The sequence below is a fragment of the Bos mutus genome, chromosome 6 (assembly GCF_027580195.1).
Source record: "Bos mutus isolate GX-2022 chromosome 6, NWIPB_WYAK_1.1, whole genome shotgun sequence".
NCBI classification, from domain to species: Eukaryota; Metazoa; Chordata; class Mammalia; order Artiodactyla; family Bovidae; genus Bos; species Bos mutus.
This window is the reverse complement of record NC_091622.1, coordinates 65,279,341-65,297,412: the sequence shown is the minus strand read 5'-3', so window position 1 is coordinate 65,297,412 and position 18,072 is coordinate 65,279,341. Positions and strand designations below refer to the sequence as shown.

The following is an 18,072-nucleotide window of genomic DNA, read 5'->3' as shown; positions in this document are numbered from 1 at the left end:
AAATATACCTACGCATATATGGTCAAATAATTTTAACAAGAGCACAAAAAACACACGCTGGGGAAAAGATAATCTCTTCAATAAATGGTATTGGGAAAATTGTATATTCACATGCTAAAGAATTAAACTAGAACCCGAGTTTATATCACTCGTAAAATTTAACTTGAAATGGATTACAGACTTAAATGTAAGACCTGAAATCATGAAACTCTCCTATAAGAAAGCATATGGAAGAAGCTCCAAGTTGTTGGTCTTGGCAGTGATTTTTTAAATTTTGAGACCAAGCCACAGGCAACAACAACAACAAAAAAAATTAGAGCTATATCAAAGTAAAAAGATTCTGTAAAGCAAAAGGAACAAAATGAAAAGGCTAGTTGTGGAATGGGAGAAAAATATTTGAGAACCATATATCTAAGGGATATATATAAGAGATAATATACAGGATAAGGGATTAATATACAGGATATATAAAGAATTTATGCAATTCAATAGCAAATAAATAACCCAGTTAAAAAATGGGCAAAGAATCGGAAAAGACATTTATCCAAAGAAGATGTACAGATGGTCAGTAGGTACATGAAAACGTGTTCAAGGTCGCCACTCAGGAAAATGCAAATCAAAACCATAATGAATTATCACCTCACATATGTTAGGATGAGAGCAAAGTCACTCAGTCATGTCTGACTCTTTGCGACCCCATGGACTGTAGCCTACCAGGATTCTCCATCCGTGGGATTTTCCATCAATGTGTATTTTCCAGGCAAGAGTACTGGTGCTAAGTCACTTCAGTCATGTCCGACTCTGTGCAACCCCATAGACGGCAGCCCACCAGGCTGCCCCGTCCCTGGGATTCTCCAGGCAAGAACACTGGAGTGGGTTGCCGTTTCCTTCTCCAATGCATGAAAGTGAAAAGTGAAAGTGAAGTTGCTCAGTCGTGTCTGACTCTTAGCGATCCCATGGACTGCAGCCCACCTGGCTCCTCCATCCATGGGATTTTCAAGGCCAGAGTACTGGAGTGGGGTGCCATTGCCTTCTCCAGGGGATCTTCCTGACTCAGGGATGGAACCCAGATCTCCTGCATTGTAAGCGGATGCTTTACCGTCTGAGCCACAAGGGAAGCCCCATGTTAGGATGGCTACTATCAAAAAGGCAGCAGATACCAAGTGTCTTGGAAGATATGGAGAAAAGGGAACACTAATGCACTGATGGTGGGAATATAAATTGGGCTGGAAAACACTATAGAGGTTCCTCAAAAAATAAAAATAGAAATATTATATGATCCAGTAAATCCCATTTCTGGGTATACATCCAAAGGAAACAAAATTTGTGTTTTGAAGAGAGATTTGTACCCCTATGTTTATTGTAGCATTATTCACAATAGCCAAAAATGTGGAAATAATCCTTCTGTTGACAAATTAATAGGTAAGTAAAAGGTGGCATATGTTCAGCTATAACAAAAAGGGAAATTCTGCCATTTGGGCCAACATGGATTAACCTAGACTGCATTATGCTGAATGAAAAAGTCAGAGAGAGAAAAACAAATACTCCATAATCTTATTTATAAGTGGAAACTGGAAAAAAACACACAAACACAACAGAACTCATAGCAGCAGAGAGTAGATTGGTAGTTGTCAGGCACAGGGGATGGGGGAAATTGAGAGATGTGTATTCAAGGATGCAAATTTCCAGTTATAAGTTTTGAAACTCTAATTGATAGCTTGTTGTGTATACTAACAATTCTGTACTGTAAAGCTGAAATTTGAAAGTAGATCTTAAATGCCCTCATCTCTCTTTTCCTGTCTCTCCCTCCCTCTCTCACACACACAATGACAACTATGTGAGGTGACGGATGTGTTAACAACCTTCATTGTTGTAGTTCATTTCGCAAAGTACACATACATCAAATTGCCACACTATGTAACTTAAATGTATGCAATGCCATATGTCATTTATACCTCAATAAAACTGGGGGAGACAAAATCACAAAAATCTCAAGCAAAAAGAAATCACTTATGAGCAGTTGGGAGAATAGATAGAGAATGTGGGATGGCAGAGGCACCATTTATGGAAATCATTCACCATTTATGAAGAAAAGTTGAGCTATGATAGAGGCAGTTTGGATAGAAAAAAATTAATGGATTTGAGATGTTTTTAGGATGAAAATGTAAAAGAATCCAGTGCTGTATTAAATGTTTCAAGGGAGTTGAAGGTGTCAAGAATCATTTGTAAGTTTTAAGTTACTCCACCACGTGTGTGGAAGTAATCTTTGCTAGGTTAGGAAGCATTAATAAAGACCAGGTTTGAGTGTGGAAGGGAATAAATACACTTAGACCTGTTGATTTTGTAGACATCAAATTATTTTGGATTAATTCATAATATCTTTGAATTAGAATTATCTTAGAGATGTTAAGAAGGCAGTTTAATGTATTGCCCTGTATCTAAGAAGATAGCTTATATGTGGAGACATAATTTGGGAGTCATCTAATTGCCCATTGATGGTATGTTTATTAGTGTGCCTAGGAGTACCTAGTGAGAGAGAAAGCATATATATTCTTGAAGTACTCCTTCACAAAGGACCTAATAGAGAACAACGAGTTTGTAAAGAAGAAATAGCCATAGAAATAGAAAACTTAAGAGATATTATAGAAGCTAATGGAAGAGAAGGTATTCAGAAGAGGGGTGCATCATTGGATTTTATTGTAGCAGAAAAGTCAAGAAAAGGGATTTACTATATCATTTTAGAGACAGAAGAGCCATTATTGCTCTTTGTAATATCTATTTATATTGAATGAGGGGAAACCAGATGGGGTGCAAGGGAAAAAAACTGGAAACTCAGGAAATTTTCAGGGTTCATTAATTGTTTGAAACTAGATCTCTCTTCCATGGAATTGTGTCCTTCTATACATTCTTACATTGTGTGCATGCATGTATGCTAAGTTGCTTCAGTCATGTCTGACTCTGTGCACCCCTATGGACTGTAGCCCATCAGGCTCCTCCGTCCATGGGACTCTCCAGGCAAGAATACTGGAGTGGGTTGCCATGCCCTCCTCCAGGGAATCTTCCTGACCCAGAGATCGAACCCACATCACTTATGTCTCTTGCATTGGCAGGTGGGCTTCCCTGTTGGCTCAGACTGTAAAGAATCCACCTGCAATGTGGGAGACCTGGGTTTGATCCCTGGGTTGGGAACATCCCCCGGAGAAGTGAATGGCTACCCACTCCAGTATTCTTGCCTGGAGGATTCCATGGATAGAGGAGCCTGGCAGGCTAACAACCCATGGGGTCACAAAGAGTTGGATACGACTGAACCACTAAAGCACAGCACACCACAGCACCACCTTGGAAGCCCTTCACATATATCTACAGTTCACATAATGTAAATCGCTGTTTTGGCTTAAGGCTTCCCTGGTGACTCAGACGGTAAATAATATTCCTGCAATGTGGGAGACCTAGGTTCAATCCCTGGGTTGGGAAGATCCCCTGGAGGACGGCGTGGCAACCCACTCCAGTATTTTTGCCTGGAGAATCCCCATGGTCAGAGGAGCCTGGCAAGCTATAGTCTGTGGGATCAGAAAGACTTGGACATGACTCAGCAACTAAGCATAGCACATTTTGTTGTTGTTCTGGGACTGTTTTCTACAGTCAAATAAATGAATGTTTTATGTAGGAAATCCCCAGCATCATCTAGCTGCTGGGTTTATGTTGTATCAGTAATTTTGGATTTTCCCCATATTTTGACAAATACCATTTGTAGGCACTCACCTAATGTGTGACTTTGGATGTTAGGCATACTTAAAGGGAATACCTTCACAATCTAGCTTAAATTCAGTCCTGGATGAAGCAAGTGCCTATGAAACATGGCTATCATTTATTATCCCGGTATCAATTGCAAGATTTTCTTAGTTATTCTTTCTGGCTCTTTAATATAAATTATGAAGTTATAGGTGACCCTGTAAAATCATGAACTATGAAGTAAAAGCAGGAGCTTGCTTCACTTTGGATATTATTAATTCAAAACACAATTAGATTCTAACAGTCTTAATTCTAATTATTTTGTGTCTGTCCGGTCTTATAAATTGCCTGTATTTGTTCTCAAGTCTCTCAGGCTTATCTGCTATTATTTCTCAGAAACATTAACAAGTTTTTATGATGATTACAATATGATGTTCAGTCTAGATGAAAATGTATTATAGAATTGGCAAAAAGTCAGAAGGAGCTTCATTCCAGTATGATGTTTATGTGCTCCCATTACCGGTGCTGTTGTTATAAATTTGACATTAAAGGAGACCTCTTAATCTGTACATCATCAGACCTGAAGATCACCTTTAAAGAGGAAATGTTTGAAAATTAAATTTTAGTTTTGCTAGTTGGAGAAAAACCCTCAATAAAGCTTTCCACCACCATTCCTTTACATCTGGTTGAGCTTATTTATGAATTTTAGCTCACTCATCCATTACTCCAGGAAGCTTTTACTGAGCTCTTTGGCTGGCGTAGATGCCTTTTTTTTTGGTGGCTTAGCATCTTGATCATATCTGTTATAGAACTTTTCATATTGAAACCTTATCATTATCTGTCTTTCCCACTGAGCGTTCTTGGAAAGAATGGACCTTTCTGATCCATTTTTGTAACTCCAGTGTGTAGCAGGCTGCGGTCACATAATAGGAGCTTAATTGAATCATATTTAAGCATAGAATAGTCATAATACTATTTAGGATTTTCTAGAGGATCATTTCATTATGCAAAAATCTTGAAATGGAAATTTTCAGTTCTGTAAATGGCAGAAAGAAGAGTGTACATGCTCCCATCCTCACAGTCTCAATTGCTCCTTTTACTGACTTCTCTCTGCCAGTGCAGCATATTTATTTGAAACTTTTGATAATAGAAATAAAATGTTATAGATGGAAAAAGCTGGAGAGAATCTAGTCCATGGATCCCTGTCATTTAATGACTACATTGCTGTGTTTCCACTCCCTTTCCAATGGACTTGCATTTGGATCAGCTTTTTCTCTCAGTATAGTGGAGATATTTTTTGGTTTTGGTTTTGTTTGTTTGTTGTTTTGGTTTGCCCTTGCCCATTCAGTATGCCTTCCACCTTCTTCTGGTAACAGTAACCCATTGCTTATTCAGTGTCCTGATCTAAGGGAGGGCAAAGGATTCATACCTGTTTCTATACTTTGATCTTTGTGCCTCTTTTGTAACTAGCTTACATTACATGGAGAAGGAAATGGCAATCCACTCCAGTATTCATGCCTGGAAAATCTCATGGACCGAGGAGCCTGGTGGGCTGCAGTCCATGGGGTCACAAAGAGTCAGACACGACTGAGCAACTTCACTTATATTAGAAAAATACATACATGTGTTTGATTTTCCCTCAGTTAGAATGTGAATTCAGGAAAGGAGTAGTTTAATCTCTGTATTTACTCTACTCTGTCTTCCTATTTCTACCCATGTTTTTCCTCAACATTTATTTATAGTACTAAGTCATGAATGACCAATCACCAAAAGCTGACTATAAGCATTAATTATCAATTTAAAGTGATGTCTGGGTCTTTCAGATCTTATGGTTTCGATTCAATGAATGTGATAAAATACATAGTCTATATAAGAAGCCCCACAGATCCTCATCAGCTGGGTTCTAAGCTATATATAAATTGTGAAAGTGAAAGTCACTCAGTCCTGTCTGACTCTTTGCGACCCATGGACTATAGAGTTCATGGAATTCTCCAGGCCAGAATTCTGGAGTGGGTAATCTTTCCCTTCTCCAGGGGATCTTCTCAACCCAGGAATCGAACCCAGGTCTCCCGCATTGCAGGCAGACTCTTTGCTAGCTTAGCCACAAGGGAAGCCCACATAAATTATATGTATAATCAAATTATGGCCTATTTGCATATTAATCTTACTTTTCAAGTTAACAAATGTTCAAAATAATTTAAATTATGCCAGGTTAGTTTAAGAATGCCCATTTAGTCTGTGAAATGTTAGACTCTGTTAGATTAAAGAAAAAGAACGTGAAAGTAACCTCTTTGAAACCAGAATTCTAATTGGAAACCTTAAGATTTCAAAACAAGAATCTGTGTTCTGAATTTCTGTTGCATGTGCTTGGATGGGTAACCTCCCTCAGACTTGCTTTCTTCTTTAGCCTCTTTCCCTCAAGGATTTAAAAGAAAAACTAAAACGAAATATCAGTTCACTAAAGCAGGCACCCTGCCCCAAGGTTTGGCAAAATGCATCCTGTCTTACTGTGTCTTCTGAGGCATCTGCAAGGGAAAAAAAAAATCAGTTTACTAAAGTCAGCCCCTCTGGCCAAAGTCTTTCTTACTTCCAAATAATGAATTCTAAATGGAAAGGAAAAAAGAGTAGAATACCAGCATCTTGTTAAAAGTTTCCAAAATTTTATGAAAGCAAAAATAAAAAAATAAATTGTACTGAAAGAACTGGTAAAAAACAACTTGCAAAGTGATCACAGTTACTACTTGAGGGCTGTGAAGTGCTCATCTCATCAAATGATATTTCTCTGCAAATGCTCCATAAGTTGCCCAGGTGATGGCAATAACAAAAGTCTTATTCTGAAAGGTTTTATTTGCAGATATATTTTGAACAGAGTTTAGCAGGACAGAGATAGTCCAAGTAGGAAATAAAATCTGGATTTTTCAGAAACAAGGATGAAAGGATTATTCTGCAGCACTCAATATTCCAATCTAAATGTGGATTTGATCCGAATTAACTTCTGGAATAGACCATTACTGCCCTAATTTTTGACCAGTAGCTGAAAACAATTTTCATGAAAAGTAGAGACACTTTCAAAATTAAAATGTGGTTGATATCTAAAAGTTAAATATTAATATTTTAATTTTTCTCTACTTTTACGTGAATATGAATAAATACTTAAAGATAGGAATACCTTGCACGTTTTTATTTCAAGATTTAAATGAAAGTTTCACATTTTGCAAAGAGGGGTCATTGATGCAACTCTAATGGCCGACCACTTTCTAACACCATACACAAAAATAAACTCAAAATGGATTAAAGATCTAAACGTAAGAGCAGAAACTATAAAGCTCCTAGAGGAGAACATAGGCAAAACACTCTCTGACATACATCAGAGCAGGATCCTCTATGACCCACCTCCCAGAATATTGGAAATAAAAGCAAAAATAAACAAATGGGACCTAATTAACCTTAAAAGCTTCTGCACATCAAAGGAAACTATCAGCAAGGTGAAAAGACAGCCTTCAGAATGGGAGAAAATAATAGCAAATGAAGCAAACTGTCTCAAAAATATACAAGCAACTCCTACAGCTCAACTCCAGAAAAATAAACGATCAAAAAATGGGCCAAAGAACTAAATAGACATTTCTCCAAGAAGACATACAGATGGCTAACAAACACATGAAAAGATGCTCAACATCACTCATTATCAGAGAAATGCAAATCAAAACCACTATGAGGTACCATTTCACACCAGTCAGAATGGCTGCGATCCAAAAGTCTACAAATAATAAATGCTGGAGAGGGTGTGGAGAAAAGGAACCCTCTTACACTGTTGGTGGGAATGCAAACTAGTACAGCCACTATGGAGAACAGTGTGGAGATTCCTTAAAAAACTGGAAATAGAACTGCCTTATGATCCAGCAATCCCACTGCTGGGCATACACACTGAGGAAACCAGAAGGAAAAGACACATGTACCCCAAATGTTCATCGCAGGCACTGTTTATAATAGCCAGGACATGGAAGCAACCTAGATGTCCATCAGCAGATGAATGGATAAGAAAGCTGTGGTACATATACACAATGGAGTATTACTCAGCCATTAAAAAGAATACATTTGAATCAGTTCTAATGAGGTGGATGAAACTGGAGCCTATTATACAGAGTGAAGTAAGCCAGAAGGAAAACATAAATACAGTATACTAACGCATATATATGGAATTTAGAAAGATGGTAACAATAACTCTGTATACGAGACAGCAAAAGAGACACTGATGTATAGAACAGTCTTATGGACTCTGTGGGAGAGGGAGAGGGTGGGAAGATTTGGGAGAATGGCATTGAAACATGTAAAATATCATGTAGGAACGAGTTGCCAGTCCAGGTTCGATGCACGATGCTGGATGCTTGGGGCTGGTGCACTGGACGGCCCAGAGGGTTGGTATGGGGAGGGGAGGAGGGAGGAGGGTTCGGGATGGGATGGAACACATGTATACCTGTGGGATTCATTTTGATATTTGGCAAAACTAATACAATTATGTAAAGATTAAAAAAAAAAATAAAATTAGAAAAAAAAAAAGAATCATACAATCTTTCTGCTCATAGAGTGTTTAATGAATAAAAAGGTAGATAGGGAAAAACATACACACAAAATATTAAAACTGTAGAAGTCAGATTCACATAGTGAAGGCTAGAGTTAATTGCTGAGAGTGTTAAGATACCCCCAGGCTTACCACACACGCTATACTCCCTGAGTCATATGTTGCAAGTCCCCACAAGGAAGTGATTTAGTTTGCAAGATGCCTCCTGGAGCTATTAAACTATTTAAAATGAGTACAGTGATGTAACAGCATTGAGAACCAGAGACATCCTTTGGTGTTCCCCAAAGTGCGTTCTGGAAAACACTAATATGGAAATACGCTCCAGAGGAAGAAAGCGTGCTGGCTCAACTAAGTTTGGAAATCTCCACATGGCGTTCCTCTCAGAGAATCACTGTATGCGTTAGCACCATACAGGTTTGGGAAATACTTCAGTAAAAAAGAGTTCAACTTTATTACCTGCATATTTACCAAATTTAGATGACACTGAAGTCGTTTAAATAAATAACACTCACTAGCATCAAACAGAGATACTGAAATAGGCATATCTTTAGGGAAATGCTGATAGAGGGTTACTTTACTACTGAAATCAGTGTCAGGCAAGTTAAAAGATATATTATGTATTCCAGTCACTGGATTGGGATATTATTCTTTTAAAGTTTAGAAAATAAATTCTCACATTCTGGTTTCTATGTCAAGTTCTGAGAGTTCCATTGGCATGAGGTGGATGCTCATCTTTACATGCCATGGCAACCAAAAGAACTGTGGTCTGGTGCTGCAGAGCAAAGGACTGGATACAGAAATTTGAAGACTGCAGAAACAAGGGACTGGCATCTTTTAAGATCTTGATTGGGTGAACTGTCCAAGTTCTAATCATTCATCATTAGCATTTGCATTATTCCCTTGCAAACTCTTCCCCACACCAGAGTAATGTCTAAGGTGCAATGTTGACCCCATAACTCATGTTCCTAATGTCTCTCAATGGCTCATTTTCTAGATAAAATTTTCAAAGCTTCTGGATTTATTAAAACCACATTCTTTTTCTTTAAAAAGAAACCACTCTTTCCTTTCCAAGATTAAGTTGGATAAATGCTACACATTTCTCCAGATGTTTCAGTTTACTGAATCCATAGACTCTTTTAGCTGGACCTGACTCTACAACAACCTACAAGCCTTGGAATGCACTTAATATAAAATCTTTTGGGAGTAAGCACAGCAGCCTCCTTTCTGACATTAATACATTGCCTAAAATAACAAGGTCACTTATTTCCAATGTTTGAAATGGATCGTAATGTAAAAATAACATGGAACTTTGCTGGATCTACTAGAGTTTAAGGGCTTCCCTGGTGGCTCAGCAGTAAAGAATCTGCCTGCAATGTGGCAGACTTAGATTTGATCCCCGGGTTGGGAAGATCCCCTGGAGGAGGAAATCGCAACCACTAAAGTTTAATAAAAAAACAAGATAAAGTCTAACAGAAAACAGTCATGCCATTGACTTGTAGTGTGGCGTGGAGAAGAGCCCCCAACCTCTGTGTAACAGTTTTGTTCTGTTATACGTAACTATCAGAAAGGGAGAAAATGAGGATAGTTGAGAGTGCTTTGTGACTAAAGAAAATATAATGGGCACTTCAGGAGAGAAGCACATTAATGTAATCAGTTACATGAAAGGAATTGCCTGAATGAACACTATGGTTATTCTGAGGATGGATAGAATTGAATCCTTTCAGCATTCTATATAAGATAGAAATAGTCTGCTCACTTTGGCTGTGAGAAGTACCTGAGGGAGAATATATATGTTCTATCCCTTCACTCTTCAAGCACCATTTGCCATTTGAGGGCATTGGCTGGCAAGTTGTCCAGTCTGTCATTTCTCCCTCCTGGCACAATAATCCACCACTGTAATCTGCCTTTGTGTTTGTTCAGGTGACATCCATTTGTGTCACTTTTAGGCTTAATAAAGTGACATAATCCACACCCTTAAACAAGTGGCTGCACCATCCATCGATTGAGTAACTCAGGAGGCAATATCATTACATATGAAGTAGACTATTGTTCAACATTTCCATCAGGGGCACTGCTTCATGCAGGGTTCCCAGATCTCCTGTTAGAAAAAGGCTGAAGGCTTAATTGTGATGGGTGACACCACATCGTGTACACTTAATCCCTCCTTGAGCAGCCTAATTTTCTGAGAAATACATAAATGAACAAAGACACTGCCGATTTGGTGCATTTTCATTTCAAGACGATTACCTTTTTACTGTTTCTTATTTTGCGTCAATGTTCTGAAGTCATTGACGAAGAGTAGAAGAGTAGAAATAAAAGGTGGAAATAAAAGTGTTGCAGTTGAGTAATGGAGTCTAGGAGCCTTAACTTTGAAAGCATATTATTCGTTATACAGCAGAACACCCGTGTTACTAGTGCTTTTAATGTTTTTAAATGCTACCAAATGTTTCGTTGACTAACCTATTCCCAGGGGTTCCGTATAACTCTTTCAGGTCACTCAGGTACTGCTTTCTAAATTACCGTGGTGGTGAATTCAATTACTGCTGTACTCTTTCAGTGGCCTAAAAGAATAAATGGTCTTCCTAAAATGTTTTTCTCTTTGGAAAGGTCTAGAGTGTTAGGGCTGAATAGGACCTTAGAGATGATCTGATTCAGTGTTCCATAAACTTGTCTGATGACAAGATTCTCCTGAGAACTTGTTTTCAAAAATATAGATTCTCAGGCTTCTTCCCTGGATACTCTGTTACAGTATATTTGACATGGGGCCCAGGAATCTACATTTTGTGATGAAGATTCCAAATAACTAAGGCGGGTTTGGGAAAAGCCAAATTAGTTCCACTTTTTAATTTTATGGATGAAGAAGCAGATGCCTAGATAGATTAAATGATTCATCTAAATTATACTGCACAGAATATTTTGAAAAATTGAGATTATTTCAGGAAAAAAAGTTGTGATGGGCAACTTGCATGCATCTCATAGTAGAAAATGTATTTTCTTAAAATTTAAGCCTTCTTTATTGAATAGAACAGTGCTATTTAGAAGATTGTGACAGTAGTGATGGAAGACACTTGACTGCATACGACAGTGGTTCTCAAGAATGATTTTGCCCCACAGGTGACATTTGGCAATGTCTGGAGATACACTTTGGTGTCACAGCTAAAGAAAAAGAGGTACTACTCGTATGTAGTGTATAGAGACAGAGATGCTACTAAACACACTGCCACACACAAGACATCCTCCTACAGCAAAGAATTACGTGGACCACAGTGTCAATAGTGTCCAAGTTGGGAAACCCTGGTATTAATTGCTTCTTGAGCATTATCTCCCTTTGAGATACTTAATAAGCCTATCTGGGCACATTTGAGAAGTAGGATACAGTTTCCAATTTTCTTCCTGAAATTAGATAGAAAGTCTTATACCAAAGTTAAGCAGGTTATTTATTGACCCATGTCAGGCTATTCTTAGGCTGGGTGAAATTCTTCTTTTTTTTTTTTTAATTTTAGGACGATACAGTAAAATCCTTTTAGGATTCTTCATCTTTCGTCTACTCAAATATCTAGACCTGTCATTCCTAGTACACCTCAATTATGTCTGCTTTGACCTTTCTGCATTCTGTATCTAGATCACCCAAATTCTAATTCCATGGGATCAGCTAAAAGCTACAGTGTCAATGTCTGCTGAGTTTTAACAGAAATTGAGACAGTTTGGGGCATAATCTTAACCTAAAGGCTAAAGTGAATAGAATACAAATTTACTTAGAGTAACTTATTTTCAAGTCAGTATGATTTTTTCCCCTAATATGTCTCAATTTTATCTCCTCTCTGTCGTCAGTACTTAATTCAGATACTCATCATCTTTTTAGTAAACCATTGAAAGAAACACTTAACTAACCTCTTAACTTTTCTGCCACTTTTGCTGTTTTCTTACCATTTTTTCACCTAATCTAATTTGTAAAGTGCTTTTTCCTCCAGATTTTCCCCCACCTTAAAATTTTCCTGATTAAACCAATAGGTAGTTTCTCCCCATCAGTAGAATGTTTCTCAATTGTGGATTACATATGGAATCTTTATAAAGAGGAAAGAAATCATTTTATCTCAGCTGATATCTACTTAATTTGATTGTAATATCACATGTATTTATGTATAAACATAAAATCAAATTCTTCTTTATGTTTAACGTTTAACACAACTATGAAACCAAAACAAATTTTCAAATTAAAAATGAACCAAACTATTCAACAAATAAAATTCAAATTTGCAATATAACTCAGTAAGACAGTTAATATTGTCTTGAAACTAAAGCATTGCTTTCAGTGGCCTTGTGTTCGTTATTTTCAAGTGCCTGTGCTATATGGTAAGCTGTGGTGTGACTGTTCATCTAATTCTTTATTCTGTCCCTGAAATCAGTGCATTATTTAAATATAAAACCTGCCTCTATTCTTTTCATATTAGCCCAGGACAGATAAATGTACACTAGTGCAATTGAAATGCAAAACAAGGATAAACACAGGTACTAGAAATTGATACATCAGCCAGTTCTCATATTATTTTCTTATATTTATTTATATTGTATTATTATAAAGGGAAAAATCACAGAATTAAGAATTCTTGTAAATTACAGGAAAGGCTTTGTGTTTGAGCACTGTTTCCTCAACAATGGGAAAGACTGACCTATAGAATTGAGTCCAGATGCCACAGCAAGGCATGTAAAGTCTTCAGTATCCACTGCTGTTCTTTTTTCATCCCTCCAGGCTCATCCATGGTATTTGCTGTTTTAGTACTTATTACTTAGTGTTACAGAGCTCATCAGACTGCCTTGCTCCCATATTATTTCACCTCTCTGTGCTTTTGCTTGTGGTACTTGGTCTACATTTTTTTCCTACCAGTTTTGTTTTTTATGTTTCTTAATCATCGTTCAGATCAAGCCTAAATATCTTTTCCTCTAAAACCATTTCTAGAACCCCAGGGTGAAATGTACCTCTCCTCTGTGGATTAAGGGTACCCAGTGACCTTCCCTAAACTGTCTCCTCCCTTGTGACAGTGCTCTGTCCATCACCTCCCTCTATCAGAGATACAATAAGAGTAGGGATGGTGCCACTAGCCCAGGTCCTGTCATACCAGGAATCACTCCAGAAATATATGCATGCATGTATGTATGTATGTATAGTAAGCTGAAGTGACCCATTTTAAACTAAAGACCCATCTCTGGTAACCAGGCTAGCTTTTGTTTCTTTGTATGTATGTTTGTTTCCAATGCTCAGAATTGAATGTACTTTAGGAAAACATGGCATAGTTGAAAATGCACAGTATTTAAAATCAAAGGACTTGATTCCACATCTTGCCCTGTCATTTATTCTTGTGTGTAAGATGGAGATAATCACCATCTCACACTCTTTTTGCGAATGTGCAAAATTTTGGCATAATATTTGGCAAACAGGCATATATGCAATAAATGTTCGTTTCTTTCCTATGTTATTGCTTTACTTCTTTTTATGGGCTGTAGGTATTTAAAATTGTTATTGTTACCAGTGAAGTTTCAGATTTATATACCTCCTTATTACAGTTAGATTGAGGACCACTGTTAGTTACTTTTTCCTGCACTGTGCTTCTGCTTTACTATATAAAATAGATGGGACAATCCATCTTTCCTTTTCATCCTCACAGGATACCTCACTCCCTGTAACTATTTATATTTATTCAGAACATATTTTTTTCTTTTATTGCCACACGCATGAGAGAACCTCTACTTTGTTCTTATTACCTAGAAAAATCTGTCTTCTTCCTTCTCTTTGTAGTCCATTTTCATCAAAAAGCATCTACTTTGAGAAGCATTCTCTTTACCGGCATTGTGTTTTTGAATTTTCCTTTTTTATGCTTTCATACAGTTATGAGAATCTATAGCTTCAGTTCTTTGGGTAATAGACTTAAGGCTCTTAGATAACACAAAATTTATTGTAAAAGTAAGTCATGTGGAGTTCAGCAAGATGGAAAATTTCTCTAATCAGTAGGTTCCCAGCTCTTACATGTGTTTTATAAACAAAAATAGATCAAAGGTAGATATGAAAGCAACTAATTCTGATTTAGCTGATGCTTACAAGGAAAAACAAAAAAAGAATGAAAAGGTGGCAGTTTTTTTATTATAGAATGAAATGACTGTAACTACATAAAGCTACAGAAAGCATTCCTAATATGAAATTCTTAATAATGGACACTTATTGGTACAAGAAAATTCAAACTAGATGGAAAAAAGTGTCACAGATCTGGTGATAGCCAGAGGATGAACTAAGCAGCAGAGGGATACAACCAAGTGTCACTAGAGACAAAGTATTTGAGTTTCAACTTAACATTGAGAGGATAGGAATAGTGAAACCAATTTGTCATAGAGCAGCAGGCATGAGTTGATGACCCACAGGAGATGCCTATTATCACGAATTATTCTCTGGTTCCGTGCGTTCTTAGAGACTGAAAGCTCTGTGGCGCAAGCGCTTTTGTATTGTATTAAGGCTGCACCTGTCATACTCTGATCCATTTCACCTTCAACCAACTCTCTGAACACCACTCAGACTAAAACTGCAGTGCTTTTTGGTGAAGAGAGTCATGACTAACAACAAAAAAAAAAAGCTATGAATACTTGAAACATCAGAGGAAATGCATTTGGTTCTGTTTTTACCCTGTTTGTCACAGTCACGAAGAGTACCACTTTACCATCTGGTAGGAAATAAAAGAGAACCTTAGGGTCTTGTTTTCTAAGTTGGGAATAAAATAATTTGAGTTGGAAAATCTCAGTGAACAGTTAAAAGTTCACAAGTACTGACCTCAGGCCCTTTTGTATCCATGTTGCCTGCATTTGGGGTTCGGTTAACGTATGTCATTGCTAGAGACTGAGCACTGTTTGACAGCTTGCACAGAGAAGAGAAATTAATAGAAGGGACTCCTCCATGCATTTCTGCTTCTATATCTCTTTTCAGTGTAACTATCTGTTTGAAAAATTAGAATTATTAGGGCTATTATGGTCATGTACATCTGATTTCATGATTTGGGGTCTTGTTCTCAGTTGGTTTTAACTTCTTATGAGAATACCAATGTTCATTTATATTTCAGATTGACTCAAAAATGTTCTTTCTTAATTTTCATGTCAGCTACTGGGTATGCAAAATTACATTCTTTGTTCTTGAAGATTTTCAGATTACTGGAGGAGAATATAAAGATAATTCTTTAAGAGAATGACAAGACAAGCCATAGGCTGGAAGAAAATATTTGCAAAAGACATATATGATAAAAGACTGTAGGGTCATTGCAACAAATCTAACAAATGTGCTATGCTGGTGCAGGATGGTAAAGGCACAGGATTATATGGAGACTTTATACTTTCTATTCAATTTTTTGTGAATCTAAAACTAAAGAAATTAAGTTTGTTTTAAAAATGATTAAACCAATGCATCATGCCAGATGGTATGAAAGAAGGGTTGTAAGAAGTGTAGAAGCCCAGAGAAGAAGGGCTTATTCAGCCTAGAGGGGTTTCAAGAAGACTTCATAGAACCAATGGCCTTTAGACCAGGATTTAAAGGTAAATAGAAGTTGCCCTGTAGGAAAGTGCAAGGCAAGAATTACAGGTAGAGGAGAAGAAATGAGGAGGTTTCGAAGGGAAGAAAGGAGCAAGAAAAAAAAGAGATATGACATACTTGTGAATGCCTTTTAATTCTGACTGAAATTAGAGTTTTACTGTAGACATAGGCAGGTCATTGGACTAGTGTGGCATGTTGGAAATCTAAGCCATTTTATCAGCTGGACATTTTTGTCTCAGTTTGCCATTGAAGAAATTAAGGCAAAAAGAACTATATGAACTGCCCAAGTTCATATAGCTGGTCAGTGGCAGAGCTAAGACTCAGATCCAGACATCATGAAAACTCAGCTGCCTGACCACACTGCAGGAGATGGTGTGGGTAAAACCTTCAAACTGGGAAGAACTAAATGTAGGTCAGATGTCATTGCCCATTTTTTGTTTTTGCAGGTTTCTTCACAAGGAAATAGACCAGCAGCTTCAATCAACTTCAGTTCTGTCATACCTTCATGATGTTTCCCTTGGTCAGAAATGCACTAAGTAGTCTCAGGATCCGAAGGATTCAACAAATTAGACAGAGTCACTCGAAACACTCACCAGATTTTCATGACAAATACGGTGATATCCTACTAGCCAGTGGAACCTCTTTCTGTCTTGTTACATGGGTATTTCTAGTCACACAGATTGGCATACAGTGGGGCCGTTCCCCTGTTGGCAGAGTCACCCCACAAGAGTGGAATGAAGAGTAGCCATCACAGTTACTGTAAAACAGAATTGTTTCAAGGTCAATTTGTTCTTTAAGCACTCTGCTGCTCATTAAACTATAGCATAATTGAAGAAATAAAATGCATGTGAAACTGTTGAAAAGTCATTGAAAGTAGTCATTATTGTGCGTGAAAGCAAGGCAGTAGTGGTATGTATAGATTCCAGGGCATTATGAAGAATAAATATTTGAAAGAATTAATGAAACATGTACTTTTCTGGTTTAATAATTTACATATCCTTCAGCAGATATACATACATAGGTACTTTACAGAGGGGCTTCCCAGGTGGCACTAGTGGTAAAGAATCTCCCTGCCAAATCCAGGAGCTGCAGGAGACTTGGGTTTCATCCCTGAGTCTGGAAGATCCCTGGAAGAAGAAACGGCAACCCACTCCCATATTCTTGCTGGAAGAATGTCATGGACAGAGAAGCCTGCTGGGCTATAGTCCATGGGGTTGCAAAAGAGTAGGACATGAATGAGCATCTGAGCACACACATACACTTTACAAATTTTACAAATTTTTGTCTGGCAAATCCTATTAAATCTTACTTTAAAACAATTCATAATTGACCATTTTTCCTTCCTCGATCTGAACCAACATACTTTCACTGGGATTATTATAAAAACTTCCTAGCCTGTCTCCTTTTCTTTACACTTGATGACCCCCAAGCCTGCCCCACACCCCCCAACCCAGTCACACACTATTTTAAGGACAACAGCAAGAATGATCATTTTAAAACATTAGTCTAGTTGGGCTTCCGTGGTGGCTCAGACAGTAAAGAATCTGTCTTCAGTGCAGGAGACCTGGGTTCAATCCCCGGGTCAAGAATCTGTCCTGGAGAAGGGCATGGCAACCTACTCCAATATTCTTGCCTGGAGAATCCCCATGGATGGCGGAGCCTGGCAGGCTGCAGACCATGGAGTTGCAAAGAGTCAGACATGACTGAGTGACAAAGCAGAACACAGTGATTTTACTCCTTTCTTCAAAACCCTGCAGCTCCCCCTTCCCTCCAGAGTACCTTCTCTCTTCCTGGAATGCATTTCCTCCAGACCCTGTATGACTCACTCCATCACACATTTTCTTGGTCTTGTTTGCATACTGTCTTTTCAGAGAAGGTCTCTAACTACACTTTCGAAAATTGCAAACCCTGCTTAGACCAAGCTTTGTTTATCCTGTCTACTTGCTTTATTTTTCTCTATAGGATTTTCATCATCTGACACATAGGATATATTTTATTATTTATTGTCTGTGTATTTTTTTTTCATAACTTTATCCCTACAACAGGGCCTGATAAATTAGGTCTTCAGTAATTACTGGTTGAATTAATGAATTAATGACTGATTTGAGATAAATCACAGTTGTCCTTCTTAGTCTGAAAATAATACTTTTGTTTACCACGGTGGGTTTGCAGTGATTACTGGAGATTTTATTAGTAT

The 18,072-nt window shown here is 37.7% G+C and overlaps 1 protein-coding gene across 3 annotated transcripts in view; it reads left to right on the top strand.

Moving 5' to 3' along the window:
• Positions 1–16,960, top strand: part of COX7B2 (cytochrome c oxidase subunit 7B2) — a 136,627-nt gene extending 119,667 nt beyond the window's left edge. For all 3 annotated transcript variants that reach the window (XM_005892921.2, XM_070372939.1, XM_070372938.1), the window contains one exon: positions 16,322–16,960. In XM_005892921.2, the coding sequence (XP_005892983.1) occupies positions 16,381–16,620 (240 nt within the window). In that variant the 5' untranslated portion in view covers positions 16,322–16,380 and the 3' untranslated portion in view covers positions 16,621–16,960. The remainder of the gene's footprint in view (positions 1–16,321) is intronic.
• Positions 16,961–18,072: the final 1,112 nt, after the last annotated feature.